Genomic DNA, 25,901 nt, shown 5'->3' with positions numbered 1-25,901 from the left:
CCATTCATTCTGTGGCTGGCATACAGGCCCACATTTATCACCCGGCTCTGCCACCACAGCCTACCACAGGCCGATTGATGACTCGTGCAGGCCAGAGTAGCCCAGAAAGCCTTAATACACTGTAAATGACCGAGGACCATTTTAGTATACTGCTGTCCTCTCTCTTCTTACCCAGTGCAGTGTCATTACTGACTCTGTGTTATATTACTGGCCCTGTGCTTTATTACTGGCTCTGTGCTATTTTACTAACTCTGTGCTATATTACAGACTCTGTGTTATTTTACTGGTCATGTGTTATATTACTGGCTCCATGCTATATTACTGGTACTCTGCTATATAATTGGCTATGTGCTATATTTCAGGCTCTGTGTTATATAACTGGTACTGTGCTATATCATTGGTACTGTGCAATATTAATGGTACTGTGCTATATCACTGGTGCTGTGCAGTATTACTGGTACTGTGCTATATCACTGGTACTGTGCAGTATTACTAGTACTGTGCTATATTACTGCTACTGTGCTATATTACTGCTACTGTGCTATAGTACTGGTGCTTTCCTGTATAACTGGCTGTGTGCTATATCCCAGGCACTGGTACTGTGAAATATTACTGGTGCTGTGCTATTACTTACTGTGCTATATTATTGACTGTCTGTTATATTGCTAATACTGTTTTATTACTGGCTCTGTTGTATATTACTGGTATTGTGCTATGTGCTCTGTGTTATAATTTTGATTCTGTTTTATATCACTGGTACTATGTAATATTATTGTTATTGAACTATAATGAGCTGTTATTAATGATACTATATATCTGACTCTGTGTTATATAACTAGTAGAATAGCCCAGTTGAAGCAGGCTAAAGCAATTTGTGCAAAAATAGTCCAGATAGTGAGCTTCTTCTTTTTTTTGTTGTTGCATTGTTTAGAACTAATATAGGTGGAAACACACACACACATACACACACACCCTCAGAAACAAACACTCATGTGTGCAGAGAGGAAAAATCTGACCCCCTTTTGCCAGAGACATGTCAACACCTAGCAATCAGAAAATGTATTTTTATGCAAGCGTTATCATCTTTCTTTGCTAATCATTTCAGAATATTAAAAGTTGAGGTACATAAGTAGAAAAAGATTAATTGCCCCTCTGTGGCTGCTTTTCTTGAGTGTTCTTTCTAATAACTTTGGCTATTTTACGGAAAATTAAACTATGGGGCAGCACTACCTGAACTGTATCATTTTTTGCCATTGTTTAGTTTTGACTGGCAACAACATACATATCCAGACAATCAGAAAAATAGCTAGATATTTAAGTTTTGGAAATGTCTATGCATTGAATGAAGCAATGAATTTCAAATATAATCTACACTGTGTAAATAGCAAACATTTACATTTAGCATTTAAAGTTTGTATATTTGGGTTATATTTGGAGCAGGATTATCATTATATGCATTATGAGAACTAAATCCTGTGCTTGCTAATCAATTTTTGGGTTTTTAATTGCCTTTTTTATATGTGGGCCTGGGTGTTTTATATGCACTACTCTACAAATCATTTAAATTACTTTAATTGATTAAAACAAGCATTTAAAGCAATCCATTTGCCTAATTAAAAGTCAGGCAAACTTTAATTGAATCAAAATTGCTGACAAATTATTTACATGACCTTTCAGAGGGTAAATTGTGTTTTTATTAGAGGATTTCTTTAGATAATTTACACATGTGTTTCTATCCTTACATGACTCAACACAAAAGCCTAACTTACAAAATGTGTACGAGTGCCGAGCACAAGTGTGTGTTTGTGTTCTTGTGTGGAAACACTGAATGAAGGCAAAGCACAGTGTTTGTTCTGTTAGTGTGAGCACAGAGTCCTAATCTGGCTCTTAAAGACATCTGTCACCACAGATCTCAGTTGTTTTGTCATGCTTCACAGCAGAGACAGGCATGGAAGAAAAAAAAAGAATCACGGCCTGTCATTTCTGTTGTTTCGTGTTTGGCATATTGAAGCTGACACAAATAGTATCATTGCATCTGCGGCTGGGGAATTACATTTTCAGGTAGGACTTCGAGCAACGCCAGACCTTTGTGAGAAATTTCTTCCTGCAGTGATTTGGCCAGGCTTCAGCGGCTGTGGATGAAAAGACACTAGGGATGAAAGAAATTAGCCTCATATGTTTTCCTGTTGTAGCAGTTGAGGAACGGAAGATTTATTCAGTCCTTATCCATTCAGCCCTGGGCTTAATTCAGCAAGGGAATTTGGCCTGGTTTTTCTGAGGAAACGTCGAGCAAAAGGGTTGCAAACAATCTGTAAGTATAAATATTGTGTAGGTGTACAGGGCATGGATTTGTGTTGATCTGTTGGGGGAGGAGCAGGCACTGACAAACTTGTTTTACTGCCCCTAACAGGCTTAAGCATATATGTGTGTACATGAGTATTAAAATAGGGTGGAGGTCATGACTAAACATGCTCGCCATTCTGCGAGCGTAACTGAATCCCTGCGATACACACCTCACTCGACATGGACACATGTTTAGCACATAAACACCAACACTGATCTAGGTCAGGCAACAATAAGCCATGCATTCCTGTCTAAACCTTGAGCCAAAAGAAGTCTAAAATCTTTCTGCTTGTCTCTTTTCCAGCACCCGTACCCTTCAGAAGAACAGAAAAAGCAGCTAGCCCAAGACACAGGCCTCACCATCTTACAAGTAAACAACTGGTGAGTCAAGTCTTGATGTTGCTATCTCTGTTGCCAGCATTGCTATATCTTTCATTTTTAAAAGCCGTCATATGCCTATCCCTTCCAGCCAAGACGACTAATGCTGATAAAGCGTGAAAGCATTTTATTTTTATTTTATTTACAGTCCCCCCTCACCCAACCCCACCTTTACATATCCTTTATAGCTAGCAAACCTCTGGATGGAAGCTGACAGGATTTAAGCGCTTTATCAGAAAAGCGTTTAGCACCGAGTCACCACTCTTTTTAGTATAAATTTATTCACTTTGATACATTTACGAAAAAAGGAACATCTTACACCTCCTCCTCTGCTTCCAACTATGATCCTGCTTTCTCCATTCATCATTACTAGCAATGCCAAAGACATCAACCCCCCCGCCCAAACCTATTTGGTGGATTAAGGTTCCGGTGGCCTGGCCAGCACTGCCTTTGTAGATAGCTTAGCGCATAACTGGGGGTGATGGATTAAATAAAATGATCACAGAAGCAAAGAAATGATACAGGAATTACTTATCAAAATGCTAGGCCAGGGTTTATCTGCAGCTTAATTTTGTTCAGTACATTCTCGGGGTGATGTTCAAATTAATTGAACTGACAGCTTCTTTTCACAATTCCAGGAAGGTATTTGCACGGATTTCAGGTTTTACACAAACTTAATTACACGCAACACCATTTTATCATTTTAATTCCGTGTACAGGGGTTTCTATTTACAAATGAGTAGTCTGCACCTTTTATTTTCAGCTTCTCTTAATATATTCATCAAAGCCAGTTCATTTACAGAGTGCTCTATCTGGTCTATACAGGCGTGCGGACATTAACCAAGCTTTTAGGTTTATCTGCCTTCCAGGCTCACAAGCCACCCGAGGGTCAATTGATTTTTTGGTTCTGTGATTCATTTTTTTTCCTTCAATTTTTTCGGATCACAATGAGAGACATGCCTGCAGAATTAGCCTTGTTTGTTCGCCTTATCTGGCAGGCAATTTTTTTTTTCCTGAGGTAGTTGAGCTACTTAAATTGACCACAGGAATTGTCGTTATCTGTCTTTAATGCACCCTACAGTGTGGATAGCATTTCAATTACACTAGTAACTAAAGATTAGCCCCTGCTTGGCTGTTTCATGCCTCTTGCTGCTGTTTTAGCTACTATGCACCTTGGTTAGAGGAGCAGAAAATTTAGTTGCCTTGCCTGTGTCATGGTAATTAATGCAGAAGTAGACTGCTAACCTAAAGCGAGCTACAAGCAAAAAGAAAAAAAGAAAAACACTGGGTTTAAAAAAGAAAGATAAAGCAGACATTTATGTAGACATGTATTATAAGCTCTAAATTTTAGTCAGAGGAGGAGACTGTAGGTTCTGGTAGAAGCAAACTCAGTATTGCCACTTTATACCAGACAGACCTAGTGATCTTCAATCCCTCACCATAACCTGTATGCAAATAACATAACTAGTACTGCCAGACTAAAAGTACTAGTTTTAGAACCAATGTTTTCAAGAATACATTGTCATGTTTCTGCAGCTTTTGCAGGCTAGGTAAGATGAGCCGGATACAGGATGCAATTGTTTTTTTTTTTTTTACCCGTCAGGTTAGGACAGTAGGTAAAATGTGTCTTTGTTTGGACAGGCACTCTTTTCCCTGTGGTGTATTCTTGGTGAAGAGCTTAGGATCGGACAGATCTGTGCCATATGAAATTCCTGTTGATAGGCCAAAAAGGCTCTGAATTCCTACTCTAAACAGGCATTGTGTATGGCCCCGCTTTGATATCGGGCACTGGCGTGGATCTAGCCGGCAGCACAAAGAGATAGCAGAAGAGAGAGAGACAGGGAGAGTTCAAGTAAGGAGGGGGCGGTTGGGCATCGTCTTCAGTTTCCAGTTGTCCCTTAGGAAAGGATGTGCTGAATCACGGCTTTGTCCTGAGGCACAATTGGCCCTGGATGATGGCACAAGGGCGCTCTGTGTACATGTCAATAGATGGTGCATCTCCCTCTCTCCCTTGTCCTGCCCTGCCAAATCTTCTCCTTTACCTACCTGTGTACCTGCTCTCACCTAGGCTGCCCTTCAACTCCAGCTAGGTGCTGGCGTGTGTCTGTCGGGAAAGTCTCAGCCCTGACTACCCAACCCTAATTCTTTTTATTACTCCAAGTGTCTGAACGTCAATTTAAGATAAAGTTCTTTAGTGCGCTGATCAAATATGCCCAGTGTACTACTTTTCAGGTCCAGGCCTCACAAGCAGCCTTGAGTTTGGTGTTGCAACTCCCTGCCACTTTAGCCCTGGTCAGTAGCTGCCAGCACCCAGCTTTTCCCTAACGCAAGGTTCTTTCCAAAGCCTGCGTCCTCCTGAAGAGTTTTGGCCATAATACAGTTAGTTAAAATCTGTAACAGTCAGTAATTAATGAATGGATTTCACACAACTGTAATAACTGGAGCTGGGATGTTCTATTAAAAAATGGAACTGATTAATCACCAGTGACCTTACTGACTATTATTTCCAAGGCTTTTATGATCGATAAAGCTCCCCTTATTGGACCCACCCAGTTAAAATATGTTATTTACCCTGGCTGTGATAACTAACCATTAATTAACTAGACTGATCTAGGGTCATTTTGTAATACAGGGTTAAAAATGTAAAATGTATTGCCTTGCAAGCTCAACATATATTTATAGTAAAACATTATAAATACAATGTACACTTCATGCTTTGATCTGTTATTATTCTCTAGCGGAAACTATGTATTGTCCTTCCACCTTAGTGTACTTCCAAGTAATGTTAAAACTGCAAATACCTTCCTGATGAGGGCTGGCATTGCATAAATAAAGGCCCTGTGGTAAAATGTTATGTTCTGTCATTGTAATGTCACAGTTTAATTAGAGGTATTCCTATTTGGGTCATTACAACACACCTACCAGCAGATCGGAAACAATTATTTTCTAAAGCCACGGAATAATGATAGTGAACAATATTGCAGGGTAAAGTACACTGCGCTTGCAGATGTGTGCATAAAGGTGGGGCATTAATAGCTCCACAAACACTAGGCAGGTTTGATTGTGGAGTGACACAGCATCCTTTCAGATAAAGCTTGTGTTGTGGTGAGTTTTACTGAGACTTAGAGCAGCTACACCTTTTTACGTTTTGTGTTTTTATGCCTATCCAAAAATGTGGTTTGTTCGAGTTTGCGAAGGATAGCAAGTTGTTTCGTCCTAAGGTAAAGCTGGTCTTACAAATAAAAGTGAGAAAAGAAAGCAAGAGGATATGATGGGATGCTCCAGCTGTAGTTGTCATTCTCAAAGCCTGTGTGTTATTCTATCAGTCTGGGCTAAATGGGGCCTGACCGCATCGTTTTAGGTCTCAGCATCAGACCCAGCATGACATGCCTTTGCTTAACTCTCTAAATGCACCCACCAAGCATTAGTCCCCCCTCCCCTTTCCCCAGCCCTGCCTAGCACACCGCTGTTGCACAGTTAGAAAGATGAGTCTGATGACAGACACACAGAGTGACACAGGGACTAAAAAGGAAGGAAGTCAGCTCTTATATGGTTCATGCCTAGCATGCAAGTGTTGGAGCTTTTCCCTGCCACCTGAGTCATCTCTGTGGGCACGGTTGTAGATAACTTATAACAATAACAAGGGCATTGAGTCACTTTCTGTTTTTAAGCATACCCTACTCTTCCCTCACTGCCTCAGTCATTTATAGAGGAGCAAACAGATATAGCTGCTAATGAGACTGCCAGATGATGTGCAATAAGTGACTTATTAAGAAGAGGTGGAGCCGAACCGGTCACATGTCCAGAGAGATTATTGCCAACACTAGCTTTGTACCATGCACTGTGCCACTGCAGATACAAAATGTAAATTACATTTACATAAACAGACTTCAATATTACATCCAACAATCATATGTTTGCAGATGCTGTCTCTCAAATCTGTGCAAATCAGGTCTTTAAAAAGCTACGACTCTTAAACCAATGTCAGTTGGAACTGCCATAGCTTTCTGCTTTGTTAGCTTTGTTACATTAATGCCTTCGTGACTCTCCCACCCTTTAAACACTCAAACGAGACATGCAGAAACAGAGCGGCTTTATGATTTTTTATTATTTTTTTATGACCGGCTTACTTGGCATTTTATGAAATACAAAATAATAACTAACATTTTCCAAATGTAATGAAAAAAACATTGGCCAGATTGCGTGTGTTTTTACGCTCCTGATCAAGAGCGTGGGGATTTTATAAAAGCAGAGGCATTTCAGTTTAGTCGCACTGCTTTTTTCCCTGATTTCTCCCTCACGTATTCTAACTCTGCACTTAGTCGTCCTGTGACTCTCTCGCTCACGCTGACAGGACATTTGACTGAACTTTGACCCAGATGAAAATGTCAGGCCTTTTTTTGGGAAGCCACCTGGGAGTCCCAGCAGTGACCACGTTGTTCTATGATCTTTCTAAATATACAACTGCATAAAAGAATGGAGAGCAAAATTGCAGAGGCCTGGCTAGGGAGCGGTTGGCTGGCAGAGCCGTCATCATCCCCCTCATTTAGGGCCCGCTAATTGGCAGTTAATTAGCAGAATTGACTCTGTTGTCAGATCCCAAATGCCTCTCCCTAGCGCTCCCTCCTCTCCAGGATCATTTGATCTGGCTATCCCCTATAGTGCCTCAGTGATAATCCGATTTTATTGTGAAGCTAGTCTCTAGTGCTTGTCTAAACACATATCTCACATTTTGGCACGGATTCCAGGCCTCGCATGCTCACTAAACAAATTTCTTGAATTCTCAGTATGGAGGAAATTTAGAACATAAATGTAAGAGCCCATGTACATGAGTGTAGATTAGTGTATGCTTTACTGCCATTTCTAGGTGCTGAGTGCCTGGATGCAGTTAACAAGGCTCAACCCACCTGTTAAAATGGGTGGGTGGTGGCCTGGCTGGGTCTTATATTCTTACAGTGAGAGCTGGCACTCAACCATGACCACCAGCTTGGCAATCTCTGGCTAAATGTGTCAGAGTAAATGTTCTCATCACACTCCACTGAGAACTCAAATTCATCATTGCAACAGCAGTGTTTCTTTACAAAAATTATATGTCCAAGAAAAACAAAGAGAAAGAGTACAATTAGGGGTGTCTGTGTACTCCTTTATTACTTTTGGTTGCTTTTCCATTCTGTAAGAGCAAGATTATATTGGTGGGTTGTTTAATAACAAGGGCTGTGCACTTAAAAAAGCAAGCAGCACTTTGTCGGGTGAGCTGATTTTTTTTTTTTTTTTTTCAACATGGTAATTTCAGTCTGAGAGGGAAATAATCAAATGGCCAAATGAGTGAGAGAGAGGGCAAGGGAAGGAGACTTCAAGGACAAATAAGTAGGTTAATTTATTTTCAAGGTACGAGTTTCAAAAAAAAAAAGAGAGAATGAGAAAAAAGGCAGGAAAGCCTGAGAGAGAGAAATAAAGCAAGAAAGGAGAGAAAGAAAGCGAAAGAGAGCTAGAGCAGTGGAGGGATGCAGTTTTCATGAATAAGCAGCTTAATGCGCGTTGGCACCCTGAGTGAGCCTCGCCGAGCCTCCATGCGCCTCGGGCCATCTGTGAGCAGAATAGCAATTTTATTACGTTGTCATTAAACCAATTTCACAGCAGTATTGTTTGTTAATGAGCAGCCGCAAACGAGCGGAGATGTCACGTACTGGAATAGCAGGAAGATTTGTGACCTCCACTCTTTCTTTTCCTCTCGCTTCTTTCCTTTTACTTACCCTTTCCTTTCTTCCCCCCCTTCCCCGCCACTCCTGGTCTAGTCCACATTCTCACTGGCTGTCTTTCTCTCTCTCAGTCTCTCTCTCTTTCTGTTTTGCTCTCTTGCTGAAATAGAGCTAGCCCAGGCCCATAAAAGGGAAAAGTGCTTAAAGATAAAATGTAAAGTCTATACAGTCAGGGCTCTGTTTATGAGCTTCCATTTCACTTTAGTGCTCATTGGATGGAATGGTTTCTCCATGGTTATCCTCACTCTACAGCTGGAGGAAGGCTGGAATATTGGCCTTGACATGTGCCACTAATGTCAGCACATTCTTGTTCTTCGGAGACATGCAAATATCAGATATTTGATTATGGTGCAGGGGAAATAAGGAGTGGGAACATTTTAACTAGTTTATGAAAAATCTAAATTATTTAAAAACATGAAGGAAGACACCGGGTTAAATTTTTATAGCTAATTTCCTTTTACTACAGATAGAAAAGAAAACCTGATTGCGTAAACCTCAAATATATAAGGAAATCCTAATTAATATATGTATTTATTTGTTAAATAAGTTCTAGGTCTGGGTGGCTACTGTGGATACTGGCAGACTCTTGTCCTGCTGGAGTATCCAGATTTCAATGCCCAGTGTGTGATCCTGCTATGTCCCTAGTTTTCTTACATTTCTAACTCAAATAATTTATTATTTTGAACACTGCTTTCTAAGAGCATTTCAATTCCATCTGATTGTACAGGAATACCACAAAACTTTAGGAAAAGTGTATGTTTTAAGCATCTTTTTTTAATTATTATTCCAATGTCCCTCCATTTCTTCTAATTCTGTTGAATGTTGTATAATTATGAAACCTTCTAACCAGTCTAACAGCTGTAGTATTAGATTAGGTTACAAACGCTGGCGTGTTCCTTTAAACACATTACCACAGTTTGATTTACATTGTTGTTTAAGGTTAAACATTGAAGCCCATTAATCAATGAACCTTTGCTTATACCACAAAAGCTGCTCATTGGTTATGCGAGTGGACTGGTTGTGCTGGGATGTATGGGGCTTGTCACAGCTGAGCTTCCTGTCTGTGTACACTGGCAGCGTTACTGAGAAGGAAAGTCTCACACAGATCAATTGGCTTTTTCCGCAGCTGACATTATTTATAGGGAGCTATATATCTGCTCTTCCTCCCAGTCTGAGCACGGGGTAAATACTGCCCACATTAGAGAAATAAAGCCTACAGTGTGGAAAGCTAGTCTGACAGAGAGCGAGTAAGGGGTGGGATGAGAAAGAAAGAGAGAAGAAAAAGCAAGAGCAGTGTTGTGTGGTGATTCTTGCTGCTGACAGTGCAGCGGAGAATAGCGGGAGGGGACTAAAGAAAAAGAGAACAAATCCAAAGGAATGGGTCCAGAGTGAGATTAGGGGTTTAAGAATAAGGAGAGGTAAAGTTTAGCTCAAGAGGGGAAGTTGTTGGTGGGTTTAAGAGGTGCATACTGCTGAGCCTAGGGGCATGGGCAGAGAGAGAAAGAAGAGGCCGTAACAGGCAGCTCCTGACACGACTGATCCAAGAAAAGCTCCCCAAGCCTGGCCGTCCAGCATTCTCACCTTGTTCAGACACGCTCACTCTCTTTCACTGGATGCTTATTCCTTTCTCGCTTATTCACTCATTTGACCTCATAATCACATCTATGAACACAGGCCTAATGTATATTAGGTACCTGCTTGCTGATTTTCCAGAGACTGAATTTATTGCCAGTGCCCTGTGGAGTACAGGGACACACCAATAACCCCATCATGAAGGCCACCATAAATCAATAGTCTGCTTTTGTTTATGTAAGCACCTTAAACCAAAGAGCAAGGCTGTTACGGATGGGGTACCAATACAGCGAATGCCAAAACACTACACGTTGTTCTGGAAAACTATTAGTGTTTACTCAATGGAATTAGCAAAGCAAACCACTGCTTAGAAACACAATAGTCCTTTGCACCTGGCCTTGTGAATATTTATCAGCGCACAAGAAGGTGACATTTTAATTCCTGTCAAATCTGTGCATGTACAGAAAATCTGTCCAAACTTCCAGAGTTGTATTTTCCAAAAGCTGGGTAATGACAGGAACTCATCCGTCCTACTTGGAAGCACTTCCCAAACATTCCCTGCTAGTTTTTTAAATGCAAATATTTACCTACTGTCATCTATTACCTTTTCTTATATTTTCTGTTTATATACTGAATGCTTCTTAATCTTATAGAAGAAAGAAGCAATCTCAGCTATTTCTCACTCTCTCTCCTTCTTGTGGCCTCAATTTAAAAGGCAATGTAATAGGGTGGAAATCTCGTCAAGTATATGTTCATTTCCTCCCCGCTGCTTCACTTTCATTAGTGTGAGTCTTTAAAGAAAAAAATGGAAACTCATGCTATGAGCAGTAGTTGCAGTTCCCACCTCTCTGATATCCTCGATATTAAATCAGGCTCCAACATACTATACAATCCTATGGTGTTTTCACAGCAGAAACCTTTCCACAAACACTAAAACTTATTAGGAACACTGAATTAAGGTCACTAAATGTAGTTCCTGAGCAGTACCAGCAAGAGATTCTTGAATTACTGTTTTAAATGAGGTGCACAGTGAATCCTTTTATAGGTTATACCTGAAACTGTAGTTATCAGAAGCCATTAGTCCTTCAAAAGGTTCCAGGATTTGGAACTGTGGTGAAAACACTGACATGCATGGCTCCACAATTCCTGCAGATTTGACAAGACTGGAGGAAAAAGAAGAAAGAAGAACAGAATTGTGTTCGGAAAGTAATTAAAATGTTCGGCCTACTACTGCTGACTCAGTGATATTTAAATGTAAGCTAAAAGAAAAGGAACAGTAGAAGATCTAGACACTAGTCAGGATAGTCATGCTACATGATACAAAAACAGGACACACACACACATATGTGCAGCCCAGTTTGCTTGTGGAGTTCATGGGGTCATTTCTTCCAGAACACTGGACTATTTATACTGGTGATGTGTTGTTTAGCTTGTCGCCCTCAAACACGCCTGGAGGTTTAGTTCCAGTGGCTGTGTGTGTGCATGCGTGTAACTACTGAGACCAGTGCCACATTAATTATTCAGGAGACATCCCAGAGAAGCATGATGTTTAACTGCTGGTCTTTACAGTCTCTTATTGTACTACTGATATTGTTGCTGTGTTTACACCTTTGTACACTAGGTGTATTAACTAAGATTCAAAATATTCTGGAGCAATTTCTCTGGAGGCATCCGGAAATAAAGCTAGTTTATTCCTAGATAAGTCGTTGGTTTACGTTTTAACCACACTGCATGAACCAAGAAGTTCATGTTAGCAGGTGCTGCTTACCCAGCACACCACTTGGGTAAAAAGAAAAGCATTGTAAAAGTGTTTTACTATGCCGGTCATGCCATGTTACCTCTAATTTAAAATATATTAGTAATCCAGGCAATTTTAGCCAAATACAAGTATTAAAAAATCATTGATAAGATCGATTGATCTACATCACAAGCCTCACGCCAAGAGTCTCTGTGTGGCATTTGACAAGTGCAGCAGCTGTTCCTACCTTTGTAGCTTAGGGTGGCTCATTTTAATTGCTGACAGCTTGGCATATTCACTGCCCTACATTCACCACTGCATTAAAGAACAAACATACAGAAAAAGAAAAATGAGGGCCCTCTTCTACCCACTCTCTGTTTTATCTCCTCAAAACCCTTACGTGCAATTCAGCCGTATTTGCGTTATGTAAGAGAATCATTTGAAGCCCTTCTATACAGGCCCCTCTTGCATGGCAACAATCCTCTATATTCCCTCAGCAGAGAGTGAGAGGGAAAATGTTTTATATGAAGCAAAGGAAATAGATTGGTTTTATTTCCTGTCTGAGTGTAGCCACGTAGGCACTTGTTTTGCCAAGATGATGCAGTCAATCAACGCTCAATTTCATTCGAAATCTCACGCCTCCATAGCATCATTATCAGGTTCCCCTGGTAATCCACAGAGCCGCCTGTTTGATTCCTGACAATATGAGAAGTCGTGAAGTCTGTTACTCGATTACTAGAGCTTGAAAGACCATAGGGAGAACGAGTAAAAGAAGAGTAGGTGGAATAAAAGGCAGCAGAAAAAAGACCAATATTTTCTGATAGCATAAAAAGAATCGGAGCTAAGGTTGCAGGGGAACTGAGATTATACCTGCCCTCCCTGCTGCGCTGAACAAAAGAGACTCCACACGCCTCTGTGGAAAGGGAAAACGGGGGGTGATCAGGGCCCGGCCCTGAACCCTTATACACAGAAGAGAACAAGGCCACTGACCCCATTGTAGGACCTTCTCATTTCTAGAAGGAGATGTAATGATAGAGGCTTGCTGCTTCTCCCTGGCTGTAGTCAATAAGAGGCTGATAATTGAGAGCATTTACAGCTGAATTGAATGACACAACAGAGCAGTGGGACTGCCTGAACTGACCTGCACCAGGGTTCTGGGCACCACCTGCCCTCACCATTAACCACCACTAACATCTAACATTAGTGGTGTTGCCCTTAAGTGTTTCTGTGGATGACTGTTGTAATACCAAGGTAAATATCAGTTGTGTGTGTGTCTAAGGAATAGGTCAGCTTTCTTTGATCCACCTACACTTGTGAGAAACAAACCCACACCTGCCTGACCTGATTTAAAATGAGAAATGTATTGACATATACATACTTGATCCAAACCCACTTAGTAGAAACATAAAAACATAGCACTGCAGTGCACGTGTGTCTTATTCACTACCATAAAATATATTTTACATAATTGTAAAATTGTAAAAATAATTTAAAAAAAACAAATAAAAATGTTATGTTTGCACTACTCGTTGACATATACAAGCCTTTTTTCCATCCAAAATACTAATGTATTTTTACTCCTACAGAGGTGAGTTAGTGCACATGGACATTTGTCAAGAGAAGTAGATGTTTTTCATTTAAACTCAAAATGATGTTGACTTTCTCTGTTTAGTGAGACTTCTTGTATATTTTGATTTAATTCTGTACACATCACTATAATACCTTTCCAACTGCAACCTTATATGTGCACAAAACTACTTTGGCACGTGCCAGTTTGCCCACTCTTTTGTATGCTAGTCCCTTATGAAATCACCTGAGCAGAAAAAAATGCTAAAGCTAGGCTGAAAAGCTTTTGAGACACTGAACTACCTCAAAGCACTACCCACCTCTGTCAACCTCTATATGCACCAGGCAGACACATGGTTATGTTGGCATACACAGGATGTTTTGATAGCTACTTCAAAAAGACAAGAAAATCAGAAAACTACAGCTGTTGCTCTCTAGTACACCAACTGCCAGGAAAAGAAAAAGAATGGCTTATGTGCACCTATATACATCAGATGGAGTTTTCCTTGGGAGGGGGCGAGAGAATGTGGATAGACTCCTAATCCCTTTTCTGGCAGTGATAATCAAAAATAAGTGCACTGGTAAAAACATTCCAGAGCAAAGGTGCCCTGCCTAGAGAAGAAAGGGGATTAATAAGAGAGGGGGGAGAGATTTAGGTTGTGCCTGTGAGAGATTGTGAGAGAGAAAGTGAGTGTAAAAGAGGTATATTCTTCCCTCAGAGGAGCTGAAAACTGGTAGTGCTAGTGTAGGTTAGCTTTGCTCGGTTGCTACAAGAATGCTTCGTTCACACAGGTGTGTTGACGCCTGGGGCTGCCTTGGCCTCAGTCCATTCCATTCAGAGACTGATTTGAACAATAACTACCATATCTCTTAGAGAAGGGCGAGGGGGGGGGAGCGTCAAAGGAGATGCCTGTGAGCTTTGCTAGGGCCAAGAAAAACCTCGGCGCAGTTGTCAGAGCTTGTTGATGTACCAGGGAAAAAAACGAGAAAGGATTTTCGAGCTGGCCATTTTTTCTACTACGCTTGCCCCACCTCTCCTACAGATTCAGTGGGGTTTGTGCCGCAGGACAGAGTGGAGTGAGAAGAACGGCAAGAACAAAGTCAGGCTGTACGAACCAGCAGCTGCTGCTTGCAGGATCAAAGTTACGACAACGCAGGCTTCCTGGCCTGTGCCACCACACGAGGTGTTTGACAGACAGTTAACAGGTGGGCTCGCTCCTGCCATGCAAGCGGTGCATTCGGAGTGTCCACCAAAGGGTGACATCCTCGCCTTTGGAAGGTTTTTCTTTCATTTGTGTGTGAATGCATTAGCCATGGTGTATAAATTGCCACTAAAGGCAGCTATGCAGAGGCATTGGTTTTGTTTTTCTCAGACCTGGCAGTCTAGAGCTCAAGGCTGAATGGAAACGTTCCAGCCGTTCAGAGCATTCCATGTGTTTGATGAACACCAATATGAAATCTATGAAACCTCAGAAATCACAGCATGTCTGGAATCGGAGCCAGACTCTGACTGCAGCATGATGCTCCAGAGAAATAGCAAGAGTGATAAAGAGAGAGAGAGTGCCGCAGTGCTATTGATTTATTTTAATTAGCCGCTCGTTAAATCGTGTCAGTTTGCAAACAAATATATAATTCTTTGTCTGGTTTTCAACTTGGATCTTAATGACTCCTGCTGACGAGAACCTGCATAGGAAATTGGCTGTGAGACACACGCAGAGAGAAAGACTACGAATTCTCTGCGTATGTGACAGAACAGAATTCAGCAGGAATTGGAAAGGGGGTGAAGCACGTGGGGGAAAAAAGTGGGAAATCTAAAAGAGACAGCCAAGGGAGGAAATAAAGGGTTGAGATCTGCCAAGGTAAGAAAAGGTGAGGCACTTTTCCCTTTCTAAGAGGATCTGCGGAGAACTATGTAAACACCACATTGGCCTGAACGCAGGCTCCCACAGACCCCATCCAAAAACAGACACAGGCTCACATAACCCTGCTTGGCTCGCTCGCCCATCTGTACTGAATCAAGCCACAGGCTGAGGTAATGCTCGCCGCGTCGTGTCTGCCGACTCCTGTTTTAAGTTAAAGAAGAGAGAGATTTCAGCGGCTGAAGGGAGCCCCTAGACGCTCCTCCCCTCGTTCTAAGAGTTGCTCATTCTGTTTCCTTTCCCTCCTCTAGATCCTCTCAGATAGTTTATGATAAATCCACAGATAGGTGCAATCTCCGGACCGGCCTATACACTCACTTTGTTCCGAAGGCCAATCTGCTCTGATATAAAATCTGTATTTACCCCTCGGCAGATTAGGGCCGCCGGTGGCCTGCAGACACACGCGTGACCCTGTTAGTGGGTGATAATTTGGCCATGTTTGCTTTTATTAAACCCACGCTTCCCAGGTTTAATCTGTGTACACTTCCCAGGTCAAAGTTGACCCTGAAGCAGATTTTTTGCCTACAGCATTGTCCTTGCTTAAAAAGTCACTGTTAAAGCTATTTAATTAATTTGGTTTGTGGATTTTCTATTAAGAAACATAAATATTCAAGTAAAGCTGAGGTAAAGCCCAAAGCAAACGCTGATCATCTGTAAATGCAATCTGCAGCTCAAGTCAAGTTTATCCAACAGGGCTTAATTCTGCTCAGGAAACCTAAGCGTTTCATTTTCTTGTTTAAACCTGAGTTCTGTGCTTTGTACTTGAGGCTGGCAGGACCAAGCCAGGTCCCTTGGTGCAATAGAATCATTGGTTTGCTTAGTCACGTCAAACTTATCAAGCAAGTGACTCTGGCCCTGATTGGCAGGGCTTCCAATAACCATGATGATTGGTGGCTCTCGATCTTGGCTAGATTCCAGGGCAAGGCGGTTTGGCATGAGGTTTTCTCAGCGAAGAAATTCTGACACCAGAGCCAGCAACCAGGTGTGGCCACACTACAGATCACTCTTTTCTCACTCTCCCTCACAGGAGTAATCCACAAACTCTGGTGATTCAGCGATGCTTCCATTGCTGCTTTCCAAAATAGCACTGCTCCAACAAAACCAAGAAGTAGCCAGTTCCTAAGTTGATCCCTCAGAGAGTAAGCACATTTAGCAGCAGTGTTTAGTACACAAACTGACTTTGTCTTTAAACACATTGGTCTATATGTATGCAGTTCCTCTTGAACTGTTCCTTTGGTGTCTATGCATCTCCATGGTAGAACAAAATCAAGTGGACTCCTGCAGCAATGTCTTCATTTTTAGTATTTGGCAAAGTTGTGGTAAAGGCATTGCGCTGCTCTGAATGTCAAAATGAGTAAAAATTTCTGCTGCTGTAAGAATGATCAAGTGGCATTCTGTCACACCTAGTAAGCGAATACGGACAAGCTTCCTTTGTGGAAAGAAGCTATAGACAGATTTTGCCAAAACACACAGGCTTGAGATATGCGTCAGTATGGAAGAAATCATCACCCCTCCCATTTCCACTGCACTGTCTTTAGAAAACCCCATGTTTAGAGAAATTTTCAGGCCTTGTCACTTTCTTTTTTTTCCACCCCTCAATTGATTTGTAAAAGCTGCTGGCGTACACATTAAACACTGTGAGAGTGCCAGGCTGTTTTATCTCCTTCAGTAATGTACACATTCTGTTGAGTATCCAGAGAAATGACCTTTCAGTGACCCCTTCACCTAGCCTTTAATTATTTGTTTGAAGACAGCATGGAGTTCCCATGCTGGGTGTAGGCGAAAGAGGGAGGAGGAGGGGTGATAATACAAGGCAGTATGCTCACAGGGGAACGTTCAGCAAGGGAGTTGAAGTGTGTGTAAGGGTATATAATGTTATGCAGGCCCATGCTATAATAAGTGCTCTACCAGATGTAAATAATAAAATGGTTAGTAGGAGTTTGGAAGGTCCAGAGTTGTAACACGTTTGGGACTCACACAGGGAGGTGGCAGTTGCGGTTAAGTCCCCCCTGTATATGTGTGAATGCGAGTATGTTTCGGCAGGCCCCAGCAGTGTGCCAGCTCGAGCTTCCTCTCTGGAGGCTTGGCACGGGTGTTGTTCTAAGCACACCCCATTAGCAGCTCATGGAAGGAGGGAAAACAGTGTTATCAAGTCCAAGCTCTGATAATCTCAATTGGCTTTACTCACACTGATAACAGGCACTTCGGGGCAGGAGAAAGCCCTGGTCAGCCCTCGCTGTGTTACTGTGGCAACAGTTTGAAGAGAGAAAACAGATGCTGTGGTGTTCGTGTTGTGCTGTCTTGTGCAAAGATGTGTCCAGTGAGGACAGCACTGGCAGCCAGTGAAGCATTTTTTTAAACAACTTTGTTAACTTGTGTGTTTCTGCATTGCATATTTGTGCAAGAACGATCTCATAATGGAGCGTTTAATCACGTAGGATCATGCAATGGTTTAAATATCTGCAAAGTTTGAAATCTGACCCCAATCACTGATGCGTATAATTTATTACTTTAGTTGCTGGCACATGGTGTTGTGCATTAATGTGCATTTTTATGCTCTAAACTAGCATGTGCATTTTCTTCACCTGTGAAAAACATTCCAAGAATTATGGGTTTATGGTCCAGTTTTGGAAGCGCCGAGAGGGGGAGGAGGAATATGGTTCTGATTTGAGTCTTTGAGAGCTTTTAAGTTAGATGTAGACTTTCAGCAGGTCACATTTGTGCTGTCCAGAAAATCAAGATTGGGGCAGCTTTCAGTATTTACATGTTTGAGACAGGGACAGTTGGATTTTTGACAAAGGGCCAGCTCAAAGCTTTTTAATGTCAGGTATTTTATCTAAAAAATCCTTATGTCTTAGCTTATTATCTCTAACTTTGAAGCCAAATAGATTGAGCAGAACATTTGTTGCACTCTGGCCAGTAAGCTAGACCCTTCCTAGCTGTTTATTTTGTAGATGTAAGTATAATCATATAATATACTGGCATTTGAGTTAACAACAGAAGGGTAGGGACATGTATCAGGGGTTCACGGCAGATTAGAAGCCCAAATTGATTCCAGTTCTCTCTAATGACCACTCTGGTACCGTTGCCCTCAATGCATTGGACTGCGTCTCTACTTAGAATTGCACAGGCATGATTTGAAACCTCCCTCTAATATTAAACACATGTGGGTACCTGCAGACCTAACTTGGAGTGTTTTCGAGGAGTAGCAATTCTTTCAGCACAGAGTGGCAAGTCTTTGACTAGAAAAAAGGGTTTCCCTGGCTGGCACTAACCTCTTGGTGACCCTGCAGGCTTTACTACGCCGAATGTTAGGAGAGAGCAGGGCCGGGGTGGCTTTGTGAAACTGCGCTTATTTGCCGCTGCGATGGTGATAAAACTTCAGACAGCCTAATTGATGGGTTTGCTGACATAACAATACCTTCTGAATGCACTGAGGGCCAGTGCCTGGTCCTCGTTTAAAAACAGCTGGGTGGGGAGCTGAGCCCCCTACAATGCAGTCAGAGAAGAAGCCATGGAGAGGGCCAGTCAAAGGCTGAAAGGGACCATTTGTGTCTTGGTCCTCACAAACTTTTTAACTTATTTTGAATTTCTAATGAGCAAAAACCCACCTAGAGTAATGTTTATGTGCATGAGAGCATGGAATGGAGCCAGAGGACCTGCGTTAAGGTGCAGTCTGTGATACGCAGTGGCCTCACCACAACTACATGCAACGCTTTGGGAATGTCTGTAGAGTAGCCATAGTTACCAGAAGTAATCGAAAGCTTTATTAAGTTCCAAGAATACATCATAAGGGACATTAAAGGGATACCACGTCGGGCTCCCAAGCCTGGGCACAATCAGCCTTTTGTTGTTGTTTCTCGGTTTTGATTGCTTTTCAGGACCTAGCTGCTAATGCAGCCATAAAGTCATGCAAATGGATTTGCCTTTATTGTGGTCTGTAATGAATATTTGTCTCCTTTAATGCCAGGTGATTTAAAGTGTCTTTTTCTGTGTCTCTTCCTTTCCCAGGTTCATTAATGCCAGAAGAAGAATAGTACAACCCATGATCGACCAGTCGAATCGAGCAGGTAAAGCTAACGCTCTATGTTTCTTTGCTCTCTGTTCTAGTCAGATTTTTTTGTCATTCATGCACAGTCTGCCTTTACGGGGCTTAGTCTTCCTCCCTTACTCGTCATGCATCCTCAACGGGAAATGTGCCAATATGACCAAGCACGTTAGCTGATGGCTCTAATTAGATGTTCCCAATTTAGCTTGTTAGAGGTACATTAGCACACATTCTGTGCGAGATGCTAATTGGCCACAAGAGGACTTTAGAGGAATGTTTAGAGCATTTAACTCTCTTTATAATATGCTACATAATATGCTTCCTGTAATTCTTGGTAATTAATTCATTCTGGAAATACAAGGCTAATACCCAGAGGTTTTTTCTTGTTTATTGATTTGGTTCTGACTCCTGCCTGTGCTGTATGTACTAGTAAAGACAGGCATGCTATTCTTGTAGGCTATCCTTGCGAAAAAAAAAAAAAAATACATGTTATTAATTGGCTATATATTGATTAGAAATATCCTGTTACCAAATGGTCCAAATGATAAAAAGCACAGTATGATAAAATCATAAATATGCCTTTCAGCGTTCTGCACGAATTCATGCAGCACACTAGAGGGCTAACACTAAAGCTTTGATGAAACTGATCAATGATTAATTGGTCTTAAAGGTGGGAAACCCTTGGTTGTTCTCTAGCAATTACATGTGTTAAAACACCCTCAAAATCAAGAAAAATGTGTGTAAATAAAACTAAACTATTAAAGACATTGGAGCTGGGAATCACTGCAAATTGTTGAAAGCATGCACAGAAACGTAAAAAATTTACCCAATGTTTAACCCATGAATGTATTATAATGCGCTATATACTGTAGTATGCTTGGGCTGGAGCTGGGATATTTGCTCATGGTCTGGTATCTCTTCTTTTTCTCTCATGTCCACGTTTTACTACAATCAGGTTTTCTTCTTGATCCTTCAGTGAGCCAAGGAGCAGCATACAGTCCAGAGGGTCAGCCCATGGGCAGCTTTGTGCTGGATGGCCAGCAACACATGGGAATCCGACCAGCTGGTAAGCCCATGACCGACCCCGAATATGCCAAGTTTCTAACCACTGTCTCTAATTCTGCTTTGATCAACAGCATGTTCATTACAGCATCTCTAAGCTTTCTGATTTTCTATCTTAATGTATGACTAATCTCAGGCCAAGTTAGTTTCAGTCAACAGGTGCATCTCCTGGGCTTACTATCCTTGTTTTCTTTCTATACCTGTCTCCTCTTAAGTGGTGGGCTTTATTCTTACTATCTGACTTAAATCTTTGGTGTTTCTCTCCTCTTCCAGGGCCTATGAGCGGAATGGGGATGAATATGGGCATGGATGGGCAATGGCACTACATGTAACCCCTACCATGTAAAACAAAACTCATTGAAAAGGGGGAAGTAAGTACAATGGTGCTTTTTCTTAGCTTTTCCTTCTGTATTCTTTTCTCATTCCTGACTGTAAATAACACCAAACACATTCCACACATAACCCCCAAACCCTTGTGCACGGTGTGTTGAATAAGCCTGCCATGAGTCTATGGAAGTATTGTGATGCCACCCTGAAGGAACGGACTTGTGGCGCCAGACGCCAGAGGGAAAAAAAAGCGAGAGAGAAAAGCACTGGCCACAAATTTATTTATCACAACAGTGGAATTGCTCGCCCCATCTCCGGCAGCCAATGCAAATGTTGGACATTTAGGGAAAAAATAACATCTCCAGGGGCAGGGGCTGACGGGGAGAAATTAAGCAGGCTCCAGTGAAGCGATAAAGAAGGAGAAGTGAAACTGTCCTCAGAGTGACATAAATCTGTCCGGGGAAGGATTGATGCCCAAATTATCTTATATGCAAAGACGGGTACGCCGCAGTACATTACGGTCCCTGGGCGAGATATACTGGCCGGGGGTGACACAACCGATCCTTCACTGGGAGGAACCCGTGTGTTTTGATTATTTTTTACAGGGGCGAGGGTTGGGGGGGTACTGAATCCCAAACATAAGACACAGAGAGAGGAGAGGCACGCAGATAAATTTAACTGGACAGAGACATTAAAGAATGCCTGCATATAAAAGGAGGGCTTCTTCTCGCTTCTTCTCCCATGCTCTTCCTTTTTCTCTTAGGCTAAATGGCTGTTGCCTGATTAAGACACCCATTATACCTCCCGCCAGCACTGTGGCGCTGACATTTGAGAAATCAAGACATATCGCATCCCAAAGGCGCCAGGGCAGAGAAAATTTTATTTAACACCTTAACTCCTCTGCTCAATGAGGCACAATATAATAACACTTACTTTGATTAAAAGAACCCTTTATATGTAAATAGGCAGTGGATTTTCCAAAGGGGTCACTGTGGCGATTCTTCTGACAGCCCATTTCGACCCCCCGTCACCACGGTATTGCTAATGGAGTCAAAAAATGCAGAGAGCAATGTTCCCTAAAACAGCCACATAGAGACAACATTTGCTCAGCTTGGATAATTCTTAATACAGGCTATATACTTTCTAGACTATTTAATTATGAAACATATTTTATGCTTCATGACCAATTACATTAATAGCTTAATACAGAGGAATATTACCCTCTCTTGATTTGATTATGCTGCCGCACAATATGGTATATTTGCTAGTTAATTATCATCAGCCATTGAGCAAACTGCTTTGCTGGAGCAAGCAGAGAGAGTAGGCCGGTCGAGGCGGCATTATTGTCCTCAGATGGTTTTACTACTCCTGTTAATAAGGGGGGGGGGGGGGGGGACAGCAGATCTACTTAACAGAATGACTGCAGCTTACAAGACTCAAGATTACCAGCTTACAGTGTCAAAAACATCTGCTGGGCCTTTTAACAGTAGCACGTCTAGGTTATACGGAGGTGAACGCACTCCTCCTGCCCTCTTCGGCTAGATTGATTTCCTCTTTTATGGCCTCGATAGTGGACCTTTAAAAGCCCGCTTTAACAAACATATGCATTCGAATGAAATGAAGTTAGGTGGGAAGAACGTATTACGAAATGGCTTGTCTTTCAGCCCGCGAGATCGGTCATTAATCTCACCTTTGCTGCTCTTTTTTTCCCTGGCTGGGCCCTCCTGTGTAATTTCTTAATTGCACTGTACCAAGGTAGAGGAATGCGGAGAGCGAGAATGCTTGGCGACCTTGGGTCGACCCCCTCTCCTCCCTCCTCAACTGGCCGTTGCTAATCCCCTATGGGTTCACATTACAAAGCAGCAAAGTCCAGGTCTCCGCTGTTCCCTGGCCTTTTACACACCCATACCTGCAAACCATACTACACATAGCTGAGGAATCACACTACTAAGCGACTGTCCTTCATGACCCAGCAGGCAACACCCTGGCTAATGTACACAGAATTTATTTTCCTGTGGGAAAACAACACATATATACTATTTCTGGTCTGGTATCTTTACATATTTCTCACTCTCTGTCTTTCTCAGGACTATCTGCCTGTTTCTTAAAAGGTTCCAACATTTAAAAAACACTAATTATGGTCCTACCAGATAAATATGATCACTGTTATTGGATATGCATGAAAGGGGCTATACAAATAAAGACCTTTCCCTTCTTTGTCTTCAGTAAACACTCCCAATTGTAAATTCAGTAAACACTTACAATTGGTCCTGAGCTTAACTGGAAACACAGGGTAGCAACATAACAAGGCATCACTCATTTCCACCAGTCCACTCCCTAACTTGTACCTATTTGAAGCACCTAGTCTACCTACTAAATCCTTTAAAAGTTCAAAGGAAATTTGACTACCTACAGAAAACCCACAGAGAAAGACCATGCAAAACCATGCAAAACAGTATTCTAGGATCCTGGAGTTGTGCAACACCCAACCTCTCCAGTAATGCCACTTTCTACATTATTATTATTTTTCTAATTATTATTATTATTAGTGTAGTTGCACCAGGTTCTTTGATATCTGGGTTCTAATCTTGCCTCCAGTCACTGTTCACAAACAAGATGAACAAGATGAAGGTTGATCAGCAACTTTGAATTATTTTGATCAGAATAAATGAATAAATAACTATTAATATTATGTAGTCTGTGTATTACATAATGTTTAAAATGTTTGAGTCAAACATTTTACTCATCTATACTCTTCTTTACATCATGCCAACTTGCAATGTCAGTGAATGGATGAGCACATCACTTTACAAAATGAAAACTGATTAAGAATGGACTCAGCCGACTACGTACCAGTAGAAGGAGTAATTTTTCATGAGCCTCATATTGTTAATGCACTGTGTGCAAGCCAGACCCACTGATGAGGGCTTTTTTTAAGATTTAGTATAGTCTTAGAGGATAAGGGTACTGTATGTTCCTCTATGGTTCTGAAAAGCCATCATCAAACTTGTCATCTTCAGTGCACATGATTAATTTGCAAGTTTGTGCATAAGCTTATAGACAAACAGTCCATTTGTGAGTATGAGCAGCATTATTGACTGTCTGTCTCTTTGTTTTTTTGCAGGTCTGCAGGGCATGCCAGGGGAGTACGTACCTCAGAGTGGTCCTATGGGCATGAGCATGGCACCGCTACCTTATCCTCATCCACCTCCTCCTCCCCAGATGCCACCTCACCTATCCCAGCTACGACACGGACCCCCGCTGCACTACGTTCCAGGCCACGCGCCTCCTCACCCCGCCATGCTGATGCACGGAGGACCTCCTCCTCATCCCGCAATGAGCATGTCTGCACAGAGCCCCCCTATTCTCACCCCCATCAACCACAGCACTGGTGGCCAAGGCCTGGACATTCATGCCCAGTAGTGTAAAGGGAACCAGACCAGAGCAAGCGTGAACACATCTCTGACACCCCCAACTCCCCACTTAAATGATTTTGTGACTATTTTTAAAAACACAGAGGAAAAAAAGGAACAATTTTGACCAGAAATATGGAATTCCAGACGAGCTGTGATAATTTTTTTATCTTGTCAATTTTGTTACTTTCACCGACGGAGGACCAAGCTGACAAGAACACTTTGTAAAGTCTTGGGCTTTTGTTAAATATCAACAGAAGATGTAACTTAGATAAACACTCACACACGCAACACTCATGAACATAGTCAAGCACTCTTGTTCAAACCGTTTTAAACAAAGTATTCTGAAAGATTAAAAAGACAAAAGACTCCAAGAGTTACATCTACTGTAGTATAAAAGTATAGACACTAAGTTAAAACTTGTGCATTTTGGTTTATCCTCAGTTTATGTTTCTTGAGCTAGTACTAGAACTAAAGGTTAACCCCTGCTTTTCACACTGTGTGTGCTGTACCCTGAGGGAGAGGTGGTCTCAAAGCAACAATAAAAAATGAACACATACATACAGTCAGGCCCGACCGGGAAGCGGACCCACAGAAGTAGCACTCGAGTAGAGAAGCTGCTGATCGAAGCCTTTCTGTCCGATCCAAGCCCTACCTTTCTTTTAGGCCTATTTTTGGTTCATGAATGAATGTTTCCCTGTAGCTAAAGTTCTTAGTTTGAATTGCCCAAGCACTGGATTGTGTTGGTTTTATACATTTTTATTTTATTATTATTATTATAATTTTTTTGTAATATGGACTCTGAGCAGAAGAGCCTATTGAAGGAAGTATATCCGTTGAAAAGCAACATCCCCCAGTAGTTTCCATGCCTCTGGATCAACACACGCACCATATGGACTGCACACTACACTCACTATGGTGGATTCTTTGGCACTTAGAGAAGCTGTTGATGGTTGATGCACCAAAAAACTAAAACTTCGAAAAGAAGATGGAAAAAAATGAACTTCAGTTATGAACTCAATGCTTGGAGAAAAGCTAAGAGAATATTGTAACAAACTTCTTACAGAGTTCAGTCTATTAATTGTTACCTGTTAGATATTCTATGTGTTTACCTCAATTGAAAAAAAGAATGTTTTTTGCTAGTTTCAGATCTGCTGTGGCATTGATATTGTATGTCCATGAATTCCTTCCTTTTTCAGCACGTGTTCCTCACTAGATGATAAAATGCTGTCTCCCTTAAGCTTTGTCAAAAAATACATTAAATACTTGTATAAGGACTGTGACGTAATGTTTCAAAGGTGTTCAGTCACAAATGCTGTAATAAATATTTCATTTTTGATTTTGTTATATTTCTGTGTGCTCAAGTGTTTCAACTAATGTTTATTATTATTATTATTATTGTTATTATTATTATTATTATTATTAACAACAATAATAATAATGATTAATAATAGCATACTGTCACAATACAGTATTATAAATTATATTTAATATTAGAAGTAGCAGATGTATTATTATTATTATTATTATTATTATAATTATTAGTAGTAGTATTATAATTGCATATTGTTATTGATATTAACATGATTATTTTAATTACTGTTGTTATAGTTTTCTATAGCGTTTATTTATTACATGAATTATGACTATGGCAAATTATTGCGTTAAAACCTTTCTATGTACTTAGTAAAAGAGCAAAAGATTTAACACGAGCACGAGAACAGGTCGTTATAACAGGTTTATAGCATTGCTCTGAAATAATGGCTTTGGAGCAAA

The 25,901-nt window shown here is 41.3% G+C and overlaps 1 protein-coding gene across 5 annotated transcripts in view; it reads left to right on the top strand.

Moving 5' to 3' along the window:
- Positions 1 to 25,474, top strand: part of meis2a (Meis homeobox 2a) — a 77,361-nt gene extending 51,887 nt beyond the window's left edge. For 2 of the 5 annotated variants that reach the window (XM_063007041.1, XM_063007040.1), the window contains exons 9-13: positions 2,648 to 2,724; positions 19,287 to 19,345; positions 20,279 to 20,389; positions 20,659 to 20,756; positions 23,837 to 23,918. In XM_063007041.1, coding sequence (XP_062863111.1) covers positions 2,648 to 2,724; positions 19,287 to 19,345; positions 20,279 to 20,389; positions 20,659 to 20,717 — 306 coding nt within the window. In that variant the 3' untranslated portion in view covers positions 20,718 to 20,756; positions 23,837 to 23,918. Of the gene's footprint in view, positions 1 to 2,647; positions 2,725 to 19,286; positions 19,346 to 20,278; positions 20,390 to 20,658; positions 20,757 to 23,836 lie in introns of all 5 variants that reach the window. The other 3 variants (XM_063007042.1, XM_063007044.1, XM_063007043.1) reach the window with 3 other exon arrangements.
- The last annotated feature ends 427 nt before the right edge of the window (positions 25,475 to 25,901 follow it).

Source organism: Trichomycterus rosablanca, chromosome 13, assembly GCF_030014385.1.
Source record: "Trichomycterus rosablanca isolate fTriRos1 chromosome 13, fTriRos1.hap1, whole genome shotgun sequence".
NCBI lineage: Eukaryota > Metazoa > Chordata > Actinopteri > Siluriformes > Trichomycteridae > Trichomycterus > Trichomycterus rosablanca.
The sequence above is the reverse complement of the archived record's forward strand: the minus strand, read 5'-3'. Positions and strand labels throughout refer to the sequence as shown.